Source organism: Lagenorhynchus albirostris, chromosome 3 (assembly GCF_949774975.1).
Source record: "Lagenorhynchus albirostris chromosome 3, mLagAlb1.1, whole genome shotgun sequence".
NCBI lineage: Eukaryota > Metazoa > Chordata > Mammalia > Artiodactyla > Delphinidae > Lagenorhynchus > Lagenorhynchus albirostris.
This window is the reverse complement of record NC_083097.1, coordinates 166357465-166380244: the sequence shown is the minus strand read 5'-3', so window position 1 is coordinate 166380244 and position 22780 is coordinate 166357465. Positions and strand designations below refer to the sequence as shown.

The 22780-nt window shown below is 54.8% G+C and overlaps 2 protein-coding genes across 4 annotated transcripts in view; both read right to left on the bottom strand.

Moving 5' to 3' along the window:
- KHSRP (KH-type splicing regulatory protein) overlaps positions 1 to 10159 on the bottom strand; it is a 31120-nt gene extending 20961 nt beyond the window's left edge. For 2 of the 3 annotated variants that reach the window (XM_060145421.1, XM_060145422.1), the window contains exons 1-19: positions 9772 to 10159; positions 7944 to 8040; positions 7272 to 7310; positions 6878 to 6917; positions 5894 to 5943; positions 5535 to 5606; positions 4693 to 4750; positions 4210 to 4384; positions 3931 to 4029; positions 3498 to 3596; positions 3268 to 3370; positions 2452 to 2552; positions 2212 to 2356; positions 1974 to 2134; positions 1783 to 1892; positions 1266 to 1354; positions 981 to 1181; positions 797 to 874; positions 554 to 714 (exon numbers count right to left, since the gene is read on the bottom strand). In XM_060145421.1, coding sequence (XP_060001404.1) covers positions 554 to 714; positions 797 to 874; positions 981 to 1181; positions 1266 to 1354; positions 1783 to 1892; positions 1974 to 2134; positions 2212 to 2356; positions 2452 to 2552; positions 3268 to 3370; positions 3498 to 3596; positions 3931 to 4029; positions 4210 to 4384; positions 4693 to 4750; positions 5535 to 5606; positions 5894 to 5943; positions 6878 to 6917; positions 7272 to 7310; positions 7944 to 8040; positions 9772 to 10029 — 2136 coding nt within the window. In that variant the 5' untranslated portion in view covers positions 10030 to 10159. The remainder of the gene's footprint in view (positions 1 to 553; positions 715 to 796; positions 875 to 980; positions 1182 to 1265; positions 1355 to 1782; positions 1893 to 1973; positions 2135 to 2211; positions 2357 to 2451; positions 2553 to 3267; positions 3371 to 3497; positions 3597 to 3930; positions 4030 to 4209; positions 4385 to 4692; positions 4751 to 5534; positions 5607 to 5893; positions 5944 to 6877; positions 6918 to 7271; positions 7311 to 7943; positions 8041 to 9771) is intronic. The other variant, XM_060145423.1, reaches the window with a different exon arrangement.
- A 2110-nt stretch (positions 10160 to 12269) lies between these two features.
- SLC25A41 (solute carrier family 25 member 41) lies at positions 12270 to 18652 on the bottom strand. Its single transcript, XM_060146716.1, is given in 10 exon segments — positions 12270 to 12350; positions 12352 to 12443; positions 13473 to 13647; positions 13844 to 14005; positions 17161 to 17268; positions 17459 to 17566; positions 17568 to 17630; positions 18080 to 18252; positions 18467 to 18568; positions 18571 to 18652. Coding segments are annotated over 10 exon segments (1146 nt in total).
- Between the last annotated feature and the right edge of the window lie 4128 nt (positions 18653 to 22780).

Below are 22780 nucleotides of genomic sequence, written 5' to 3'. Positions count from 1 at the left end.
GCCACGGCCAGGCCACGGCTGAGCCACACGGGGCCGCTTGCAGTACACACAGTCACTTGGACACGCGGGGAGAGATCGTGGTTTCAAAAATAAAAGAATCAAAAGAACAAAAACCATGAAAGTAATGCAGAGCGGGGAAAAAATATCCGTTTTCTTCCCAAGTGGCCAGATTTTGAGTGAGTGAGTTAGCAGCCAGGATGGCGACCAGCATCTGAGCGGACGGCCTGCCCCCCACCCCCAGGACTACCCACCAGTTCAACAGTTCCTCCTTTTATTTGTTTCGCGCGGTCTCCCCCAGCATCATGACAGCGTTACACAGGAACAAGCGGGCCGGCGGAGGGAGGCCTCTTCGTTTAACCTCTGGACCCAGCACACACTTCCCCCGGCGCGTGGGGACTCCCGGAGACCTCTGGCCACGCGGCCCCCGCTGCAGGCATCAAGGACACACCCCGCAGGGGAAGGGATTTCCGGCGCTACCCACTAAGGCAGGATGGACGGTAGCCGGGGGTTGGAAGGAGAAAGGAGGAGGAGGAGGGTGGCAATTCCCACTTGCCTGCTGCTGTCCCTGCTGTGTGGGTGGAGGCTGGGGGCCGCCAGGACCTGGAGTCTGTCCGTAGTAAGCGGCTTGCTGTCTGTAATATTCGGCCCAGGCGGCACTGTAGTCTGGCTGGGAGCCTGGGGGTGCTCCTGGACCCCCTCCCGTGGCCACTTGAGCTGTGGGGGGGGCAGAGGGCGGGTGAGTGTGGCCGGCACGAGGGCGAGCCCGGTCCTGCCCCCCGCGGCCCCGCCGGCTCACCCTGCTTCTTGTAGTACTCCTCCCAGGCCTTCGTGTAGTCCTGCTGCGGGGGCGCGCCGGGCTGCTGGGGCTGCTGGCCTGTGGACACAGGCTCCGAGGTCAGAGCCCAGCCTGGGGACACGGCCACCCACCCGCCCACCGCTCGCTGGCTGACCCAAGCCCCCGCCGTGGCCCAGGCACTCACCGATCTTCTTGTAGTACTCCTCCCAAGCCTTAGTGTAGTCCGACTGGCCGGCAGGTGGAGGCTGAGGGGGCTCGCCCTGGGTGGGCGGGGCCGCGGGGGCCGGTGCTGGGCCTGGCACGGGGCCTGGGGGCTGCTGGTAGTAGTGTGAGTAGTAGGCGGCCCAGGCGGCGTTGGGGTCTGCGGCGGCAGCTGCGGCTTTATCTGCGGGAGGAGGACGTGTGGGCTGAGCGGTGGCCCAGAAAGCTGGCCCCTCTCCGCCTGCCCGGGTCGGGTCCTTCCACTTACTCGGGTCGTGAGGAGCAGGCGGCTGCCACTGAGGGTAGGTATTGCCCCAGCCCTGGGGTGGGTACTGGTGAGGAGGGGGGCCTCCAGCACTGCAGGACGAGAATGGGGAACACATGAGCCAGGTTGCTCCTGGGTCCCCACAGAGGATGGCCACAGCTTGGACGGGGACCCAGAGCACCCCTTGAGTGGCGCTGCGGGTTCCTGGCCCAGGGAAGGGCATGAGATGACCGAGGCAAACGCCACAGGCTGTGCTGACTCAAGGAAGTGCAAGTCCCCGAGCGCACCATGCATGGATATACACGTGGGTGGAGACCAGGGGCAACACCTGTGGCATCTTTTAAGAATGTGTCTGTAAACAGGGGGCCAGCAGGGATCATGTCTGGGGCCAAACGCTCAGCACTTCCACGAGGCGGGGCTGGCCATCTCAGCGGAGGGGACGGACACAGGGTCTTCCAGTCTCCCTGCCAGCACAGCCCTACCCCACCCCAAACCCCAGGGAGCCGGCAGGGATACTCACTGAGGGGGAGCCCCGGGTGGCCCCTGATTGAAGGGCCCGGGGTTGAAGGGTCCCATGGGGCCGGCAGGGCCTGGGCCCCCGGGGCCTGGTCCCACTGGGCAGAGGGGACCCTGGAGGAAAGAGAATCGGACAAGTCAGTGGAGGGGGAGAAGGAGCCAGGCCCAGGCTCCCAGAGCCCCTCCCCAGCCCACCTCGATCTTCTCCTCGATGAGCTGCTTGGCGTGGTCGATCTGCTGGGGCGAGCCCCGGATGATGAACAATTTGAAGTTGGGGTCGCCGTTGGGTGGCAGCTGCCGGGAGATCTCTACAAAGGCGCCCGTCTGCTGGTTTATGGCTTTCACGTTCTCGCCACCTGCACGAGCCACAGGCCATGAAGGGAGGGTGGGAGGAGAGCGGGGGAGGGATGGGGCCCGTGGAAGGGCTCCTCACCTCGGCCGATGACCAGCCCACACTTGTGAGTGGGAATGGAGAAGGTCATCTCCCCACCGGGAGGGCCCCAGTTGCCTTGGCCTCTTCCTCGACCTCGGCCCCCTGGGGGCATGCCAGGACCCCCTGGAGGGCCCGGGGGACCACTCTGCAGGGGAGGGAGGAGATGGAGGATTAACACAGGAATCCAGCCTGGCCCCTCTGTCCCCACCAGCCCTTCTCAGCACAGCCGACGCCACCCACCCTGAGGCTCTGGAGGAGATCATTGATGATCCTCGCGGCGTGCTCACACCGGTCTGGGGGCCCCATTATGTGAGCTATCTTCTCAGGACCCGTCCCATCATCTGAGGCAGCACCCAGAGAACAGAAACGCAATTATGAGAGAAGCACAACTCCAAACCCCCGTAACACCGCCTCTTCAGGGCAGAAGCTGGGCCAGGCTAGGTGTCTGAAATATCTCAGCCTCAAAGTGCTGCTCGCCGCCCTCCACGTATTCAGGGGCCGAGAAAGGCCGGCGGGCCCACGTTGCCAGAGAAGGAAACCAACCAACTAAGGCAGGGTGGTGGATGAGGCTTCTTTCTGCATCGGGTATCCCCCAGAACTAACGGATGCACTTGACAGAACTCAGAACTGACAACATATCTCTCAAAAGCACAGGAGTCCCTCCTCCCCACAGACCAGCCACTCAGACACCCTCACTGCGGTTGGCAGGAGCCCAGAGCTGGGGCCGTGCAAGCTAACCCAGCCCAGGGGCCCCGGGGGCTTGGTCAGGAGAGCCCTCGGGCGGGGGAGAGGAAAGAGAGTTTGACAGGAGAGAAAAACACACTCCCCCCTTCGACTTGGAAAGCCTGCCTGTCACCCACTTTCTCACGTGGCTGTCCCACCGGGGGGGAGGCGATGAGGCATGTCCTGCTGGTCTAGGAGTAATGAGGCACCGCAGAGGCTCAACAGGCTAACCCTGGTGCCAAGCTGCCCTCAGTGGACCCCAAGAGTGCTCCTCAGCGGACAGACCTGGTCAACATGTCCACATGCCCAGCGGACGCCCGGCTGGCCCCTGACCTTGTTTAAACTGTATCCGAACACCTGCGTCATTCTGGATCTTCTTGATCATCTCTCCACTCCGGCCGATGACCACCCCCACAGAATGCCTGGGCACTGGCACCTAAGGGTGGGTGGGACGCAGGAGAGTCAGCTGGGCTCTGTCCCCAGCCTGCGGCCCTCTGCTGCCCAACACCCCCCACCCCCTGCCCACCCTGGCACTCCATCCACCTGGGGAAGCCTGCACTCACATCGATGCCCCCGCCGATCCGGGATCCATACTCGTTCCGGTCCCCGAAGCCACCCTGGTCACGCTCCCGAAGGATGTCCATCACCATCTCACAGGCTTGCTGCAAACACACGAAGCACAGCGCTCACATAAGCACCGCCGCCCCACCGCGTGCCCAGGGGTCACGGGCCTAAGCTAAGGACCAGCGCACGTGTGCCGAGCTCTTTATCCGCCGCCCTAAGAGGCACATGTGGTGAGCACCCCCATCTTCTGGAGTTTAGGCCACCTGCTCACGTACAAACGGCCAGGAGGCAGAGTTCAGCAGAGAACAAGTCCTGGGCTGACTTCAAAGCCAGCGCTCTCGAAAACCTCTCCACTTGCATATGAATCTCCAGCTCACCTGCCTGCCCTCTCTCTGCCCTAGAACCCCTCGCCAGCCCCCAGGGTGCGCTCACCTGTACTTTGTAAGGGTCTCCAATGATCCGGAGCGGTTTGTCCACGTTTGTGTTCTGGGATCCATCTTGGATCAAAATCATCTTCACTCCAGCCCGTTCCTTTACAGCCAAGGTTGAGAGTCAGTGCTGAGCTCTCCAAGGACTTTCTGGGGCGTGTGGGGGGCCAGGTGTGATAAAAAAGGATGAAGGACCCTGGCAAAGCGGCTGGGGGCAGTGGTGTGCAGACGCACAGCCCCAGGGAGGAAACTTTCTTGGGAGGGGAGGGGCCCACTCCCTTACCTGCAGCTGCTTAATCGTCTCTCCACCTTTGCCGATAACCAGGCCGGCCTTCCCCGCAGGGATCATGATCTCCTGCACTGTGCCGTTCTGGCCCCCGTTGGCGTTGTCGTGGAACTGTCCTGGGGGGCCCCCACGACCCCGAGAGACGATGTCATCCAGCATCATCTTTGCTTTCCTGGGAAGGGGAAGAATGGGTATCATCACCTGAGAGAGGACTGGCCTGGAAGCTCCACCCAGGTCCCAGGGAAGGCGATTCCAACCCACATGGTCTGACAGATGACAAATGGTCCTGTCCTCGGGGGTGGGGCTATTCAGGCCCAGGTTCCCCAGATCTCAGGATGCATGGGAATCATAGTGTCAGGACAGCCCCCTGGAGAGGGCAAGGCTTGAGAGACATGGTGTGGGAGTCACCCTCAACTTCAAAGGGATCCAGAGGGCTTCTGCCACTCTCCTCGTCAGTGGCAGGCCCAGCCAGGGACTTACTGCACAGACTCTGGGGCTCCTGTCAAGGACACGCTGCGCTCGGGTAGGCCACCGCTGTCTGGAGAGAAAAGAAGACAGGGTCGATGCCTTCTTGGGTCTGCAGACACCAAGAGGACTTTCCATGGAGATGAGGAGACCTCCAGAACAATCAGTGGCTACTTCTGCCACCGTGCGGTGGCCTGACAGATCAATTTACCTCCCCAAACACTTGAGAGGCTGCTCTACACGAGGCCAAGGTCAGGAAGCTTACAATCCAGTAAGGGAGGCAAAACTTTTAGAAAAAAGATGAGATGGACAGCAAGGCAGATTCCAGAAAGTCCCAAACCTGGGCCCTGTCCATCACCACTGATGACGAGCAGCTTCCAGTCAATGAAGGGCACGGGTTAGGCAGGGCGAGCCCTCAGAAAGCCCTGCAAAGCAGGCACTTGCCAAGGAGCAGGCAGAACTGGACTTGAACCCAGGCCTGACCTCAGCTCTTCTTCCTAATGAGCTCCCCTGCCTCACACATTCCCGCCTGTTTTCCACCAGGTGTTTAGCTCAGGTGGCAACATGGTCAGAGCAGGGTCTGGGGTGCAGCTCCCTGCACTGCATTCCAGCCCTCCCCACTCACCAGAAAACTGAAGAGAATAAGAGTTGCAGCTACACCTTGAGGCGCCAGAGCCTAGCACATAAAACGTGCTCAATGAACACCAGCCCGTTTCACCTCTATCCAATCACGGCAGTCAGAGGATTATGACAGAAAGCCCAAGAGCGCCCCCCCTCCCCCGCCCACACCCCAGCCCCGCTCAGCTCAGCTCACCCCAGCCCAGCGCCTGTCCTGGCCCAGATCTGGCTTCCCATACCTGGAGAGATCTGCACTTTGCAGCCCGAATCCTGCTGGATTTTGTTAATCTGTTCGCCTCCTCTGCCAATGACTAGGTGGAGAAAAAGAACAAAAGCAGAGATTGAGGCGGGGAGCCTGGCGCTGAGAAGACTGTGTGGAGAGGGTCCCGGTCCCACTGATGTTCGGGGGGTGAGGGTGGGGGGGTGGAGCAGCCAACTTGAGAGCTCCGCCGTCCCCCCGGCCAGAGAGGATGGGGACAGAGAGAGCATGAAATGGGCTCTTTCAGACCAGAGGTTCCCGGGCTGCCGGGGGCGCCTGGGAGACTGTCCCAGAGACGGGGATAACGGGCATCCCTGATCACGGCTGACCCACACTCACTTAGTCCCACCATGCCATCTGGGACTCTGTACTCTTCTGTCATTGAAGTCCTGCAAAGAGAGATGACGAGAGTCAGCCTCAAGTAGGAGCGAAGTAGGGGGGATGGAAGAGCCAGAGGGCCTCCTGGAGAAAGACCCCCAAAGCCACAGGCCCTGCCTTATATGACATGGGGACCAAGCCCCCACAGGCCCGAGCAGAGTCTGACAATGGCTTGGGGGCTCCCTCGGCCCACAGAAGATCACCCAACCTCTCGGGACCTCAGTTCCCCTTCTGGGCCACAAGAGGCTTGGTCTGGGGTGGCGTGAACCCCTGGGCCAGTGCCGCTCCACCGACTCAGGGCAAGGAGGAGAACTTGGGCCACTTTCACGAGAAATCTGATGGTGTCATCTGATGTCTATAGATTTTAATTAAAAAAAAAAACTGGTTTTGTATCTTTTTCATTTCATTCTCCTAGTAAGTTGTTTTTAATGCATTTCACAAAACTTCAACCAATTGAAAAAAAAAAGAACAACAGGGTCCTTCACAAAGGATTCTACGTCAGATTCACTGAGGTCATTCTGGGGCAAAAAGGTAAGAAAGACCCTCCTCCCACCCCAACCCCCCGGGGCTCCTCCAGCTCTCAGGGAACAAGAAATCTACAGAAGACAGACGAGAAGGCCAAGGTCAGTCCCCAGCCTTTTCTAGGAGGAAGGAGAGCTGTGCTTCTGACTGTCCCCACTCCAAACAAAGGAAGCAAGAGGATGCAGAGATCCCCCTTCCTCGTTACAGCTAACAGCCACAGCCCTGTGCTCTCTACAGACCCAGAGACAGTAAGTACAAGGGACAAATGAAGCTCCTTCTGCTTTTCATTCCTTTCCCTGGTCGACCAGCAAGGGAGACAAAGCCCTAAATGATGTGGCCTCAGACAGAGCCCTCCCTCAAGTCAGTACAAAAGGCCAGGGATAGCGAGGAAAGAAATGACATGTTCTCCAAATCACAACTTACCTGGGGGGAGGATGGATGGGTCCGAGCTGAGAACTGATGGCTGCAGAGAGAAAATCCAAAGGAAAGATTGGCCTGGCTCCTCTTTGGGACCCCAAACACTGCCGGCCCCAGGCATTCCTGCCTGCATGAGGGGCAACTAGCACTTATCACAGTGCTTCCGAGCCCTCCCGAGTGAAAGCAATGGAGTCCGCCTCAAAACCACACACACTCTGAGGTTTCTGCCTCAATTGCCAGGCTCTGGGTTCTCTAAAGCTCGTGGACCCCACGAAACACCACGAAACACCAAGAGCCTCCATGAAGGAGAGGTGTTGTCTGCTCGGTACTTCCAGCTCCCCAATGCTAGAAACCTAAAATCCAGAAGCTGCCCTCTGCCTGTGTCACCCAGTGGACTTACAGTCTCCCTGGGAAGCCAGTTTCTTGCTCTCCGGTTGGTCTGTGAAAAGAAGAGGATGTCAGATGCAGCACCCACCCACCCACCCACAGCTGCCTCAAATCTGATGCTGGCGCCGCATGTCCTGGCAGACAATCGTCCTGTCCCCCAGCCCCCACGGCAGAGCCAGGACAGGGGAGTAGCGGAGATGAACCCCTGAGGGAGGCCAGACTTCATCAATCCCCCGCCCTGGTACTCAGGGATAAGAAGCTCTTTGTAACAGGGGGAAAATTACGGTGGCACCCGAGTCCTTCCGGCTTAGGACCAAACCTGCCTTGGGGAAGTCAGGCTGATCACTGACTTGATACTCTGGGCTGCTCTGGATCACACTGCACGCCCCGGGGCCAGCCACACTGCACTGATGTGGGGCCTCGAGAGAACTGCCAACACCTCCCTAGCTTGGCAGGAGGGGAGGAACAGTCTTGAGAACTCACAACTTGGACCTGGTCACAATCAATCTGCCCTCCACTCAGCCACCTGATACCTCAGGATAGCAGCGCGAACAAAAAGAGACAACAAAGCTGGGATCGCTGAGGTTTTAAAAGACCAAAATGGCAGCGGGCTCCCCCCACTTTGAACCACATTCAAACAAAGGCACCTCACTCTCTCCCCGCTGCCCCTCCAGCAGGTAGTTACCTCCATCTTCTAACTGTCTCTTTTGGCCTCCAAAACCAAAATCAGGAGTGCTGTTATTCACTGTTGTAGCGGCATCACCTCCTATTTTGGCTGCGATCTAGAAATAAAGTTGTAAGCAGAGAAAAATTACCACCCAAAACCTCCCTCCATGGTGCTCAGATCGACTTCTCTGGTTCATTAAACCCAACAGGTCTTGCTGTCTGGCCTGGGAGTGGCTTCCCCCAGATTTCGGTAAGAGCCTGTGGGTTAAGACCTTCTAGAAAAAGTTTTTACCCAAGGCCTCAGAGTTTAAGAGTTATTCAGGAATTTCAAAACTCCTTTTTCTCTATGAGATTTGTGCCTAAACTGTTCGTGGCCAGAGTGTAATCCACACTGACTTGTTCTAGGGGTGAAAGGAACAGACGTTCAGGTGCCAGGGAAGGTCCTCAGGGCCCCTCCTCCAGGGAGAACTTTCAGACATTCACTTGCCCAAGCTCCTGGTCCTCTGGGATGCTGAAGAGCACAGTTTTCCTTTATCTCCCTCACCCTCATAATCTTTGCATTTGTTCAACAAATCTTAGGAAAGTTTTTGTTTCAAGGCATCTGAACCCCTCATTTTGACCAAAACAGAAGACCTTTCTCGGAACACATGTTACATTTTAGACACACGAACAGCAACATCAAGTAAACTCCAACCCAACAAATTTAAGACCAGAGTCGGCTGACAGAATTATTACAAGTTTTCCAAAGAAACACAGCCGTGAGCTGAGGACCTATCTTTTCACCTCTAATACTTTAATAAAAACAAAACAAAACAAAACAAAAAAAGCACTTTGAGCTAAAGCTCTTGGGATGCCTAGATGAGGCCTTATCCCACCCCAAATGACAGCACCAACTCCCCTTGTTATAGTTGCTTCTCAATCAAGACAGTTTGGGGACAACCAGATCAAATGCAGCTTAGAACCCTATCCCACCCCAGGGGTGAAAGCCACAGACAACGCTGGGAGGAGAAGAGGGCATTCCCCTAACGGGACCTCCCACTGTGTCCTGGAGGTTTGGGGACAATCCTGAGTGAGAAAGCACTCAATGGCCTGAGCCCGGTCAGCTTCCTTTTGAAAGGGCAACAAAGTCCTCACTTTCTATGGGCCTCCTCCCCTCAGGCCATGGGGAGGCCGAGAATGGAGCCGGGGAGGTCACACACCAGCATGTGACACCTCCATGGAGTCATCATGCCCCAAAACACAGTGGTGGGACCCTTCCCTTCTCTCCCCAAAACAGACAGACCACGCTTTCAAGTCACCAGAAGCATCAAAAAGTGCCAGTCCCTAGGCCCACCCTCCCCATTTCAACTAAGTGCTTGGCCACTGCCTGGCAGCCAAAGGGTCCCCTTTCCACTTTCCAGGCTCAAGAGGACTTTTCTTCCCCCCCACCCCTAAGTCCCTCCTTCCTAGGGAGCAAGCAGAAATGGGACCGGGTTGGGGGCAAACAGTGCTTTTTGCCCTGATGGGGAAGTGGGGGCACACAAGACCTCCCTGGGAAGGCGAGCCCCCTGCTTCCAGGAGTGGACGATGTCCTAACAGGGGAGGGAAGTCCCCAAAGTGAGTCCCCGCGCTCCAGGTACCCTGCACACCCAGGGGCCGCTCTTGGGTGAACCCCGGACGACCCTTCCCCCTGCAGGGGGTCACCCCCGGAGGGGGCCCCACTCCAGGTGTCTGGGGAGGCCCAGGCCCCCACCCACCGCCCCACGTGACCCCGCGGCGGCCCCGCCCCCCCGCGACCCCGCGCGCGCACGTGACCCCGCCCCCTCCCCCGCCCGCGCGCGCGCCCCTCAGGCCCGCGGCCTCCTCACCTGGCGGGCCCGCTGCACTGCGTCTGCGAAGGCGTCCTTGCGGATTCCCGGGCCACCCCCGCCGGGCGGCTGCGAGGGGCCCCCGGCTGACCCTCCGCCCGGGCCGCCGCCGCCTGGACCGCCGCCGCCCCGGTCCCCCGCGCCCGGCGGGCCCGGCGGCGGGCCTCCCCCGGCACCCCCGGCTCCTCCGGAGCCCCCGCCCCCGCCGGCGGGTGGCGGCGGCCCGGGCGGGGGTCCTCCCGTGCTGTAGTCCGACATGGCGCGGCGGGGCCGGGCCTGGCGCGGAGGCTGAAGCTGAGGAGGCGGCGGCGGCAGCAGCGGCTCAACGCGGGAACAAGGCCTCGCTCCACACGGCCGCGGAGCACTCTGGGAACCCAGCGGCTGGAAAGACGACGAGGGGGGAGAGGGACGCCCCCTCCCGACGCCGGCTTGACGGACGGCGCCGCCGGGCCAATGGAAGGCGGCTGCTGCTCCCGGGACGCCAATCACGGGCTCTGGAGGCGAGCGGCCAATCGGAGTGCCGCGAGGGGCAGTGGGCGGGAGGCGCCGCGAGATCGACAGCTTTCCGAGGCAGTGGGCTGCGGGCTGCTGGCGCTGGGAGGGCAAATCGAGGAGATCCGAGAAGACCCGAGGCCCAATGAAGCGGGAGTTCCAGAATCGGTGGGCGGCTTCAGAACCGGATTGATGGCTCGGAAGAGTCAAGTGGACAGGAAGGAGGGATCTGGCGAAAGGCTTCTTTGAACGGCTGGGCGGGCGTCCGGCGAGATAGTCGTCTACGCAAGCCAATGAGTACACATGGAAGGAGGTTTTTATAGAGATTGGCAATCAACGTATCCAGTCTCTGACGAGATCTGTGTGACGCGCTTGCGTTTGGACTGAATTACTTTCGGTCTTAACCAGAATCCTTTTCTAGTCCTGTCTTCTAAGCCAATGGTTGAGTGGCGGGGGCGGGCGCAAGGTGACTGACACCTCCCCGGACAAATGGCAATGAAGGAAATAAAGGTGCTTCGTTTTGGTGGGAGCCAGTGGAAGCGCAGCTGCATTGGGGCGGAGCCGGCCACCAGACGGCGGGAGGGGATTAGCCGTAGCCGGAGTGAATGGCAGGCGACGTGGGCATTGGCGACCGGCTGCCGGAATTCAGGCCTGACGTCTGGGTTAGCGCCCCAGGAACCTGGCTGGGTAGGCCATGCACGTGGCCTGCTTGAGGCCTTGGAGACGGGTGCTTCCGGGGGTGGGGTGGCCCCAAAGCAAGAGGAAATCGAGGGATCCACTGTACCCCCTCTCCTCTCTCCACCCAGGGATCTAGAGCCCCCACTTCTCTTCCAGCACTCACGGAACCAGCTCTCCTCCCGAACTCAAGGGTCTAGGGCCTTTGATTTCCTCCCAGGACCGAGGGATCCCAGCCTCTTAATTCCACACCCCGCATCCGCTTCACATAAGGTCTTTGGATCCGAGCTCCAAGCTCTGATCCTAGGCCCTCATTTTCTCTCCTAGACCTAGGCTTCTTCCAGGCTTCCAATTCCCATTCAGGACTGAGGGGCTCAAGGTACCTATCCCCGCTCCAGGACCCAGGGATCCAGATACCCAGCTCCTTCTTAGACCCAGGGTATTCCAGGTTCCCAGCTTACCCACTGGACCCAGGTATACCGGGTCCCCAGCTCTTATCCTAGACCCAGGATTCCAGGTCCCTAGCTCACTTCCTGGAACCCAGGATTCCAGGTCCCTAGCTTTCTTGCTGGACCCAGGGAGTCCTAGTTCTGTCCTAGACCCAGAGATTCCAGATAACCAGCTCCTCTCTTGGACCCAGGTATAACAGATCCCCAGTTGCCCTCCTGGACCCAGGTATCCCAGACACGTCCAGCAGAAATCACTTTATTCCTGGTTGTCTCCACATTCACCCTTTTGCCCTGGAACAAGGACAAGTTACAGCGAGTCAGACTGGAGTCCAAACTAGTCCCAGGCTGCACCCTGGAGAGGAGGCTCCAGGAATCTTTTTTTTTTTTAATTTAAGTTATTTATTTAGTTTATTATTATTTTTGGCTGCGTTGGGTCTTTGTTGCTGCACACAGGCTTTCTCTAGTTGCAGTGAGCGGGGGCTACTCTTCGTTGTGGTGCATGGGCTTCTCATTGCGGTGGTTTCTCTTGTTGCAGAGCACGGGCTCTAGGCACGTGGGCTTCAGTAGGTGGCACACGGGCTCAGTAGTTGTGGCTCGCGGGTTCTAGAGCACAGGCTCAGTAGTTGTGGCACATGGGCTTAGTTGCTCCATGGCATGTGGGATCTTCCTGGACCAGGGATTGAACCTATGTCCCCTGCACTGGCAGGTGGATTCTTAAACTCTGAGCCACCAGGCAAGTCCCTCCAGGAATCTTCTGACCCAGGCCCCCAGCCTGCTTCTGACAAAAACCACCCTGGGTCCCAAGCCTGGAGGGGTTCTTTGGGGCCAGGGGACACTGGATCCTCCTGTCCATTTCTGCCCAGGGTATGCCTAGTTCACTGCTTAAACGCCCAGGGTCTTCTTCATGGCTTCGTACACCACGTAGCTGATGCCACCTGCTGGCAACACCTTTAGTAACGTGGGGGGTCATACCTCGGTACAGCCCCGGGCAGCCCTGCTGGGCCAGGATCTGCCGGACGACTCCACACATGGTGAGGTTCGAACCCTCCACGGTGTCTGCGGGGACAGAGGCAAGCTCAGAGCCTGGGCCAGAGATGACTGGGCATTCTGGAGGGGGGCGCGGGCTGGAAAGTTGGGGGGGTTAGTGAAGCCAGGAGCAAGGGGTCTGGGTGTCAGTTGGAAAGAAGTTTGGAAGACTTTTAGAGGAAATTGGTCAGTTTGGGGAGAGTGAGGGGCAGGAATTTTCAGGATTGTTGTAGGGAACATCTTAGAAAACATTCCAATTTCTAAGATCTGCTAGAGATTTGGGGATTGTGCTAAGGGATAGTTTGGGGACATTTTCAAGATCAGGGTGCTGGGCTAAGGACCTGTTTGGATGTTTGAAGATTTGTTTAGGGGTTTGAGAGCCCCTTTGGGGGTGGTCACATTTGGGGAGTTCCCAGGATAGTGCAGCAGGTGGTTATGAGTTTGGGGATGTCGCAGAGTCAGATTTGGCAAATTTAGAAACGGTTTGACTTCTGGAGTCAATTGAGGGCTGGGTCCGATGTGGAGAAGTTGGGAGGTCATTTGGGGAGTACATGTCTTGAGGTCAGTATGGGGGCCTGAGTCAGATTCAAGGAGGTTTGTGGGAGTCATTTGGGAGCTGGATGTTCGGGTTTTTTTTGTTTTGTTTTGTTTTTGCGGTACGCGGGCCTCTCGCTGCTGTGGCCTCTCCCGCCGCAGAGCACAGGGTCCGGACGCGCAGGCTCAGCGGCCATGGCTCACGGGCCCAGCCACTCCGTGGCATGTGGGATCCTCCCAGACCGGGGCATGAACACGTGTCCCCTGCATCGGTAGGCGAACTCCCAACCACTGCGCCACCAGGGAAGCCCTGGATTTTCGTTTTAGTGATGTGCAGGGTTAATTGAAGGGCTGAGATCAGATTTGGGGGTGAGTGTAAGTTTTGGTGGATTCAGGGGTCAGCAGAGGTGGCCAGGATCAGATATGGAGAGTTTAGGAGTCAGTTTGGGGCGGGGATGAGAAAGTTCAGAGAGCAGAGGCAAGGTGGGGAGGGGCATGCGAGGTCGCCTCTAGGGCCAGGCTGACCTTGGGCTTGCATCCTGGTGCGCACCAAAGTCAGTGGGTAACTGGCCATCTGGCCACAAGTTGTGGACAGTGTCACGGACGACAGACTGACCAGGCCACTGGGGTCCTCCATGTCCCTGCCTGATTTCAGCCAGAGGCTGAAATCCTTTCCAAGAGGAAAAGGACAGGAGAGGGACTTCCCTGGTGGGCCAGTGGTTAGGACCCTATACTTCCACTGCAGGGGCACGGGTTCAATCCCTGGTCGGGGAACTAAGATCCCACATGCTACGTGGCCAAAAAAAAAAAAAAAAGAAGAAGAAAAGGCCAGGAGGAAGCTCTTTACAGGCCTGGGTTCACGCCGCCCCTGACACCCCCCTCTGCGGGACCCACACCTCGTAGACAGCCAGGTCGGTGCAGGCGTAGGGAATTATGCCAAGCATCAGGTAGCCGCAGTAAAGGACGCGGGTGCCCTCCTGCTCCGCGATATGCCTGGCGCAGTCCAGCAGCCCCTTGTACTGGCCAGTCTGGCACAGGGTCAGCCATGTCTTCAGCACCTGGGGAGGATGAGGAGTGAGGTGGCTTGTTTGATCTAATCCTCTCAGTGACCCCCAACCATGGCCACTGTCCCCATCTACACAGGAGGAAACTGCTCAGGAACGCACACAGCTGAGTTTCAAACACAGATGCCTCGGCCTGTATGTGCTCTCAGCCCAAGAGGGTGAGGAAGGGACTTCCCTGGCGGTCCGGTGGTTAAGCTTCCGCACTTCCACCGCAGGGGACGTGGGTTCGATCCCTGGTCGGGGAACTAAGATCCCGCAGGCCGCGTGGTGTGGCCAAAAAATTAAAAAAAAAAAAAAAAAAAAAAAGGGTGAGGGAAGAGATGTGAGCCGGGTGGGGTCTGCCGCAGCTCTGCCCTAACGCCAGCCAACTGTAGTGCCATGCAAGTGTGGACCCCAGGTAGCCAGATCTGCCAATTTTCTGAAAGAAGCCAGTTACTGGAATTTTTATGAAGTGCCCCAATATCAAAATATTGGCAGCTCTACAATTGTGCAAAAGACAGCACACCGAGTGTGGTAGGCAAAATTCTAAGGTGGTCCCCAAGATTTCCATCCCCCTGATAGCATCATCTATTTAATGCCCTCCCTCCTGCCCTTGAGCTACTGAAGCCCGCATGCCTAGAGACCTGTGAATGTGATGGGCTGTCACTCCCCTCGGCCAGGTTACATGATATGACAAAGCTGAAGGGATTTTGCAGATGTAATAAAGCCCCTAACCAGTTAAGTTAATCAAGAGAAATCGTCCTGGGTGGGCCTGACCCAATCAGGAGAGCCCTTTAAAAGAGAGTCTATTGCCAGAGACAGAAGGCGTCAGAGAGATTGGAAGCATCAGAAACACTCTTGGGTTGTGTCTTGTCTTTTTTTTTTATGCCGTGCCACAGCTTGCGGGATCTTAGTTCCAGGGATCAAACCTGGCCCTTGGCAGTGAAAGTGCAGAGTTCTAACCACTGGACCATCAGGGAATTCCCTCAGGTTGGTCTCAAACAAGCAAACTGTTACGGAGAGGATCACATGGCAGGAAACAGTGGGTGGCCTCCAGGAGCTGAGGACCTCGGTCCTACAATCATAAGAAAATGAATCCCGCCAACAACCAGGGAGTTTCGCAGAGGACCGCAAGCCTCAGATGGGTTCATTGGTAGCCCAATTGACACCTTGATTTCCACCTGATCAAACCCTGAGCAGAGGACCCGATTAGCCAGTGCCCAGACGTGACCCACAGAAACAATGAGATAATAAATCTGTATCATTTTAAGCTACTGAGTGCAGTAATTTCTTATGCAACAATCAAAAACAAAAACACTTCACAGATGCAAACTATTGTATACAGAATGGATAAACAGTAAGGTCCTGCTGTATATAGCACAGGGCACTATATTCAACGTCCTGTGATAAACCATAATGGAAAAGAATATATATATAAAAAAGAATGGGGACTTCCCTGGTGGCGCAGTGGTTAAGAATCCGCCTGCCAATGCAGGGGACACGGGTTCGATCCCTGGTCCAGGAAGATCGCACATGCTGCGGAGCAACTAAGCCCGTGCATCACAACTACTGAGCCTGCACACCACAACTACTGAAGCCCACATGCCTAGAGCCCATGCTCCGTAACGAGAAGACAGTGAGAAGCCCGTGCACCGCAACAAAGAGTAGCCCCCATCTCGCCGCAACTAGAGAAAGCCCATGCTCAGCAATGAAGACCCAAAGCAGCCAAAAAAAAAAAAAAAAAAAAAACACACAGAAAGAAACAACCAGACAAGGGCAAGAATTATGTGGAGAAAACTTTAGAAGACCATTAAAGGGCAAAAAAGGAGACTTGAACAAATGGAAATGTTCTCGGATGTGTAGAACCGATATCATATGGATGTCAATAATCTCTAAACTCAACTATGAATTGAACATCATGCCAGTAAAACACAAATGCCAGTAGGTGATTTTGTGTTCTGAATGAGGTGCATTGCTTCTGAAGTTTGAATGGAAAAACTCAACAGAGAATAGCTTGGAAAACTGATAAAGAAGAGAAGGGATGGAAAATAATAAGACATAATATCAAGTCTCAAAAATTAAACACGGGGCTGGGACTTCCCTTGTGGTCCAGTGGTTAAGACTCCACGCTTCCAGTGCCGTGGGTGCGGGTTCAATCCCTGGTCGGGGAACTAAGATCCCACATGCCACGTGGTGCAGCCAAAAAAAGAAAAAATGGTGGGGCAAAACTGCATAGACAGGGCTTCCCTGGTGGCACAGTGGTTGAGAGTCCGCCTGCCGATGCAGGGGACACGGGTTCGTGCCCCGGTCCGGGAGGATCCCACATGCCGCGGAGCGGCTGGGCCCGTGAGCCATGGCCGCTGAGCCTGCGCGTCTGGAGCCTGTGCTCCGCAACGGGAGAGGCCACAACAGTGAGAGGCCTGTGTACCGCAAAAAAAAAAAAACAAAAAAACCTACATAGACAGTAACATGATCAGTGGTCCCCAAGGACTGGGGGAAGGAGGGAGGGGTTAATAGGTGTAGTACAGAGACTTTTTACAGCCGTGAAATTATTCCGTGTGATGCTATTATGGTGGCTACTTGTCAAAACCCATAGCAAGTACAACATAAAGGGTGAACCCTGATGTCAACTCTGGGCTTTGGTTAATAATAATGTATCAATATTGGCTCATCAATTGTAACCAAAGTACCACCGAAATGCAAGATGTTAATGAGAGCGGAAACTGTGTACGTGCGGGAGGTATATGGGAACACTCTGTACTTTCTGCTCAATTTTTCTGTAAACCTAAAACTGTGCTACAAAATAAAGTCTATTCATTAAAAAAAAATTAAAAGATAGTGGTGCATGAAGAGACCCCAGAGCGACAAGAAGAGAAAGGTCAGAAATAAACCCAAATATATACAAATATAGGTAATTTACCCAATTTAGTAAATTACAGTGGTGGCGTGTTGGGTCATTGCTGGGGGAAAGGAGAGGACCCATTCAGTAAAGAGTGTTGAGGTCACCAGGTAGCCATCCGGAATACAAGTTTGATACATATCTTACATGAAGGAGAAGAGGAAGAGGGGGAGGGGGAGGGGGAGGGGAGGGGGAGGGGAGGGGGAGGGGGAAGCAGTAGCAGCTACCACCTCATCATGTTTCATCTTCTACGGGGCAGATATTCTCTTACCTCCATGGGGTCGATGAGCATCTGGGAAGTGGCCACAGCCAGGGAGCTGGCAAGGAGTCATTCCTGAAAGGGTGGGGACTCATGCACTCCGCAGAAGTAATTCTTACACTGGGACAGGAGAGAGGAAAATGAGAGAATAACTAACCTTCCTTCCTTCCTGAAACTCATCCAGGGGAAGAGGTCTGGGACCCGGAGGATGAACATATGTCTCGGATAAGGATCTGGGCTTTGGGGGTCGTGGGTACAGGAGAGGTGAGGGCTTGAGGGTGGGGCTGGGAAAATCAGACCATCCCCCCACCTGTTCAAAGACAGAGAACTTGATGGCATACTCCGGGGCGATCTTGAGTACGTTGATACCATTGCCCCTCCATAGCAAGCAGACACCCCCATCCCCACCCCCACCCCGCCTCCTGGACCATGCTCCGTATACCTCCCAGGAAATTCATGAAATTTGTCTTGGAGGAGTAGACCTGGGGATACGGAGGTCCCTGGCCCTCTGAGGAAGCCTCCACCCCATCTCCATCCCCATCCCAGCCTGGAGCTCAACCTCTCCTGTCTCCAGCTGCCCAGCTCCAAACCTACCCCCTCCCATCCCCATTCCTTCTTCAATGCCTTCCTTCACTAGTTGTAGAATTCTCTAAAACGACCCAGACCCAAACCCAACACCTACTCACATTCCCATCTCATCCCTCATCTTCTCCTCCTCTCCAGTCCTATTTTGTCTTCAAAGACCCCATCCCCAGTTCTCTGATCCCCACCCCATCCTTGTCCCTGGTACCATCCTCTCAACTCCAACCCCTGTCCCCACCCCACCCTGGTACCTGTTTCCGGTTACACCCTCACCCCCATCCTGAACTCCATCAGCTCCACTTCCACCCATCCCCATCCCAGCAGCTCCAGCGCCATGTTCCCCATGCACCTGCATGTACACCTTGGCACAGTCCAGAGAGGCCGTGCCCGGGTGAGACACCGCCCCAGCCATGGCTCCCGAGAGGAGAAACTTCCACAAGGCTCCCTCATTATCTACCTCCACGATAGCCATGGGGACCATCAGCTGCTCTCCAGTGTCCAGCACCTGCAGGACAGACCCGGCTCCCACCCCCACTCAGCCAGTCTGGAGCTCCTTCCCCAGACACATCTCCAGAACCCCCTCCCAGTCCAAGGCCTACCAGGTCCCCACTGCTTCAAGGTGGCATTCCATCCAGGTCTGCTGGGAGAGGAGCGGGCCATGCAGGGGTGTGGGCAGCATAGCCTTCTCCCCCTGCAGTCCTGGCTGGAGGTTCTGGGAGGCCCATGGTGCCCAAACTCTGCTGCTGTGTTGGGAGATGCTCCAGTTTGCTTTCAGGCACGTGCCCAAACACGTACCCATATACATGGGTACAGCCCAGGTTCAAGGAGGGGGGTGGGTTTTGGTGAGTAAGGACTTGACCCTCTTAAACAGGGTCTGGACCCTCGAGCAAGCCTTCTGACCTTCCTCAGGTTGGGCTTCCATGGCAGCTGGAGGGTCAGGACACTTAGGTTCAAATCCCTGGTGAGAAGTTTGCCCATCCAGCAACCATGTGGGAGGGACGCCTTGTAAATTTGGGTCCCAGGGGATGATGAGGTTACAAAGGCCCTTGTGAGCTCACTGCATATGAGACGGAGTGAGTGTCTCCCCGCCCACGAAAGGTCCACATCCCAACCCCTCTAAACATGTGAACGTGTTACGTTACATGGCAAGGGGGAGGGGGTGGATTAAATTTGCAGATAGAATTCAGGTTCCTAATCAGCTGATGGGGAGATGGAAAGGTTGTTCTGGATTAACCACAGGGGCTCAAGGTAATCTCACGAGTCCTTCAACAGGGAAGAGGGAGGCAGAACCATCAGTGTTAGAGGGACTGGTTGTGAGAAAGATTCCACTGGCCACTGCTGGCTTTGAGGATGGAGGAGGGGGCCACGAGCCATGGAATGCAGGTGGCCTTTAGAAGCTGGAAAAGACCAGTTAGCAGATTCTCCCCTGGAGCTTCCAGAAGGAGCCAGCCCTGCTGACAGCTAGATTGTAGCCCAGTGAGATCCGTGTCAGGCTTCTGACCTCCACGATAATATTTTAAGCCACCAAGTTTGTGGTACTTCGTTACAACAGCCATAGGAAACTAACAAACTATGTATTGTTGTCATGGCAAGAGGAGGTGGAAGTGGGGGAGAATGGGAAGGCTCTGGAGCTCTGGGAGAGAGAGACACAGTTAGTCCCCGAAGTAAGACAGGCATAGGTTTGGAGTCAGATGGACCTGAGTTTGAATCCTATCTCAGACACTTCTTGCTGTGTGACCTTGGGGTACCTGCTTTTTTTTTTTTTTTTTTGTAAAGAATCATCTTCTTTTTTTTTTTTTAATTTATTTATCTTTGGCTCCGTTGGGTCTTTGTTGCTGCGCGCGGACTTTCTCTAGTTGCGGGGAGCGGAGGCTACTCTTCGTTGCGGTGTGCGGGCTTCTCATTGCGGCGGCTTCTCTTGTTGCAGAGCACGGGCTCTAGGGCGCGCAGGCTTCAGTAGTTGTGGCTCGCGGGCTCTAGAGCGCAGGCTCAGTAGTTGTGGCACACGGGCTTAGTTGCTCCGTGGCATGTGGGATCTTCCTGGACCAGGGCTGGAACCCGTGTCCCCCGCATTGGCAGGCGGACTCTTAACCACTGCGCCACCAGGGAAGTCCTGGGGTACGTGCTTTACTTCTCTGAGCTTCAGTTTCCCCAGCTGGAAATTGGAAGTAATGAGTAACTCTACCAAATAGCCTTGTCATAGGATCCAATGAGAGTCTTTGTTGGGAGCATTTCCATCCTCAAAGTTGTTTGATCAAAACCCTTGAGGTCATCCTTGATTCCTCCCTTTCTCTCTTACACACAGTCTGTCACTAAATCCTGTGGGCTTAACCTTCAAAGTATATCCAGAATTTGGCTGCTTCTTACCATGTACGTGGCCACCACCTTGGTCCAGCCCCATCGTCACTCACATGGACCAGTGCAGTGGCCATCACCCAAGTTCCCCCAGCTCCTGCCCTCGCCCTTCACAGTCTGTCCTCCCCTCAGCAGCCATCAGAGGGAGCCTGTGAGCACCTGAGTCAGGTCCCGCCCTTCTCTGCCCACAGCCCTGTAGGCTCCACCTCCCGTGGGTAAAAGCCCCAGTTCTCCCCTTGGCCCAGAAGGCCCTGCAGGACCTGCCCTGTCCTCTCTCTGTCCTCACCTCCTCCTTCTCTCCCCATCACTCACGCTGGCCTCATGGGCCTCCTTGTTGTTCCTCCAACACACCCAGGCATGGTACTACCCCAGGACCTTTACACTGGCTGTTTACTCTGTCTTGCATGCTGTTTCCCTAGACATCCCCATGACTCCTTTTTTTATTTTTGGCCATGCTGCGTGAATTGTGGGATCTTAGTTCCCCAACAAGGGATGGAACCCAGGCCATGGCAGTGAAAGCACCAAGTCCTAACCACTGGACCACCAGGGAATTCCCAAATCTTTTTTTTTTAAACCATCTTTAAATCTTTCTTCAAGCATCACTTTCTCCCTGACGCCTTCTCTGACCACCCTACTTAAAATTTAAACTCAGCCCTGCAGTATTTCTCATCCCCCTTCCCTTCTTTGTTTTTCTCTGTAACACGTTTACTATCTACACTGCTACATATTCACTCACTTGTGTTACTTCTTCATCTCTCCCCACTGGAATATAGGGTCTATGAGAGCAGAGATCTTTGTTTGTTTCATTCACTTCTGCATCCCATGTCTAGAACTGGAGCTGGCATAAAGTAAGTGTTCAGCACATATATACATTAAGGGGGGCTTAGCACAGAGTGAGGGTACATAGTACTTGCTTAATAAATGTAAGTTCTTTTCCCTTTAAAGATGTCAGTGGACATCTTTAAAGTGTGGGTGGGGAAACGGAGGCTTAGAAAGGGGAAAGCAGCCTGTCTGATGTCACACTGCATGTCAGCAGAGCTTCCCAAATCCCAAACACAGTGTAACGGTTTAAAAGAATGTGGACAATGTATAACAGCAACTAACATAATGTTTAGGTCAATTACACTGCAAAAACAAACAAATGCATAGAAAAAGAGATCAGATTCCTCGTTACCAGAGGCAGGGAGTGGGAATTGGATGATCGTGGTCAAAAGGTACAAACTTCCAATTATAAGATAAATAAGTATGAAGGATGTAATGTACACGTGATAAATAGAGTTAACACAGCTGTATGCTATATATGAAAGAGAGTAAATCCTGAGTTCTCAAGAAACATTTTTTTCTATTTCTTTAATTTTTAATATGAGATGATGGATATTCACTAAACTTATTGTGATAATCACTTCATTATGTATGTAAATCAAATCATTATGTTGTACACCTTAAACTTTTACAGTGCTGTATGTCAATTATATCTCAGCAAAACTGGAAGAAAAAAAAGAGTGTGGACAAGAAAATGAATGTTAACAGGCACAATTAAATAAAATGAAGTGGTACTACTCAGTGCTGGCATGGCCGCATTAAAACTGGTAATGCTAATTCCTTGTTGGTGGCTGTGTATGTTGCATACAATTTTTCCAGTGACATGACCCTGAGATAGTCATATCCTTTGACCCAGAAATCCCACTTCTGGGCATTGATCATTAATTCAAAGGAAGTAAAAATACAAAATAGTTAGCAAGACTTGATCCCTTATCTGGGTGTGTGAAAAATCATATCTATATATGTGTATATGTATCAGTTAGCTACTGCTGCATAACAAATCACCCCCCTCCCCAAACATAGCAGCTTAAAACATGAACAAGATGGTAGCTTCAATGTCTTTTTTTTCTTTTCTTTTCTTTTTTTTTTTTGCGGTACGTGGGCCTCTCACTCTTGTGGCCTCTCCCGTTGCGGAGCACAGGCTCCGGATGCGGAGGCTCAGCGGCCATGGCTCACGGGCCTAGCCGCTCCACAGTGTGTGGGATCTTCCTGGACCGGGGCACGAACCCGTGTACCCTGCATCGGCAGGCGGACTCTCAACCACTGCGCCACCAGGGAAGCCCTCAATGTCTTTTATAACCTAATTCTGGAAGTAATATACCATCACTTCTGCTGTATTCCCTTGGTCATACAGACCTGCCTTGGTACAATGACAGAGGAGATTACACAAGAATGTGAACACCAAGAGTCAAAGATCATAGGGGGACATCTTAGAGAATGACTCTCACAGTCCACATAGGAAAAAGTTTGATCACGTGAAGACAGGCAGAAATTGGAGTGATGGGTCTAACATCCAAGAACACCAAGGGGTGCGGGCAGCCACCAGAAGTTAGGAACAGGCACGAACAGATCCTTGCCTGGAGTCTTCAGAGGGAAAATGGCCCTGCCAACACCTTGGTTTTTGACTTCAACCCCCCATAACTGTTAGAGAATAAATTTCTGTTGTCTTTCATTTATGATAGCCAAAAGATGGAAACAACCCCAGTGTCCATCAACGGATGAATGGATAAACAAAATACGGTCCCTCCATAAAATAGAATATTATTCAGCCTTAAAAATGAAGGAGATCCTGACACCTGCTACAACATGGAGGAAACTTGAGGACATGATGCTCAGTGAAATAAACCAGACACAAAAGGGCAAATACTGCATG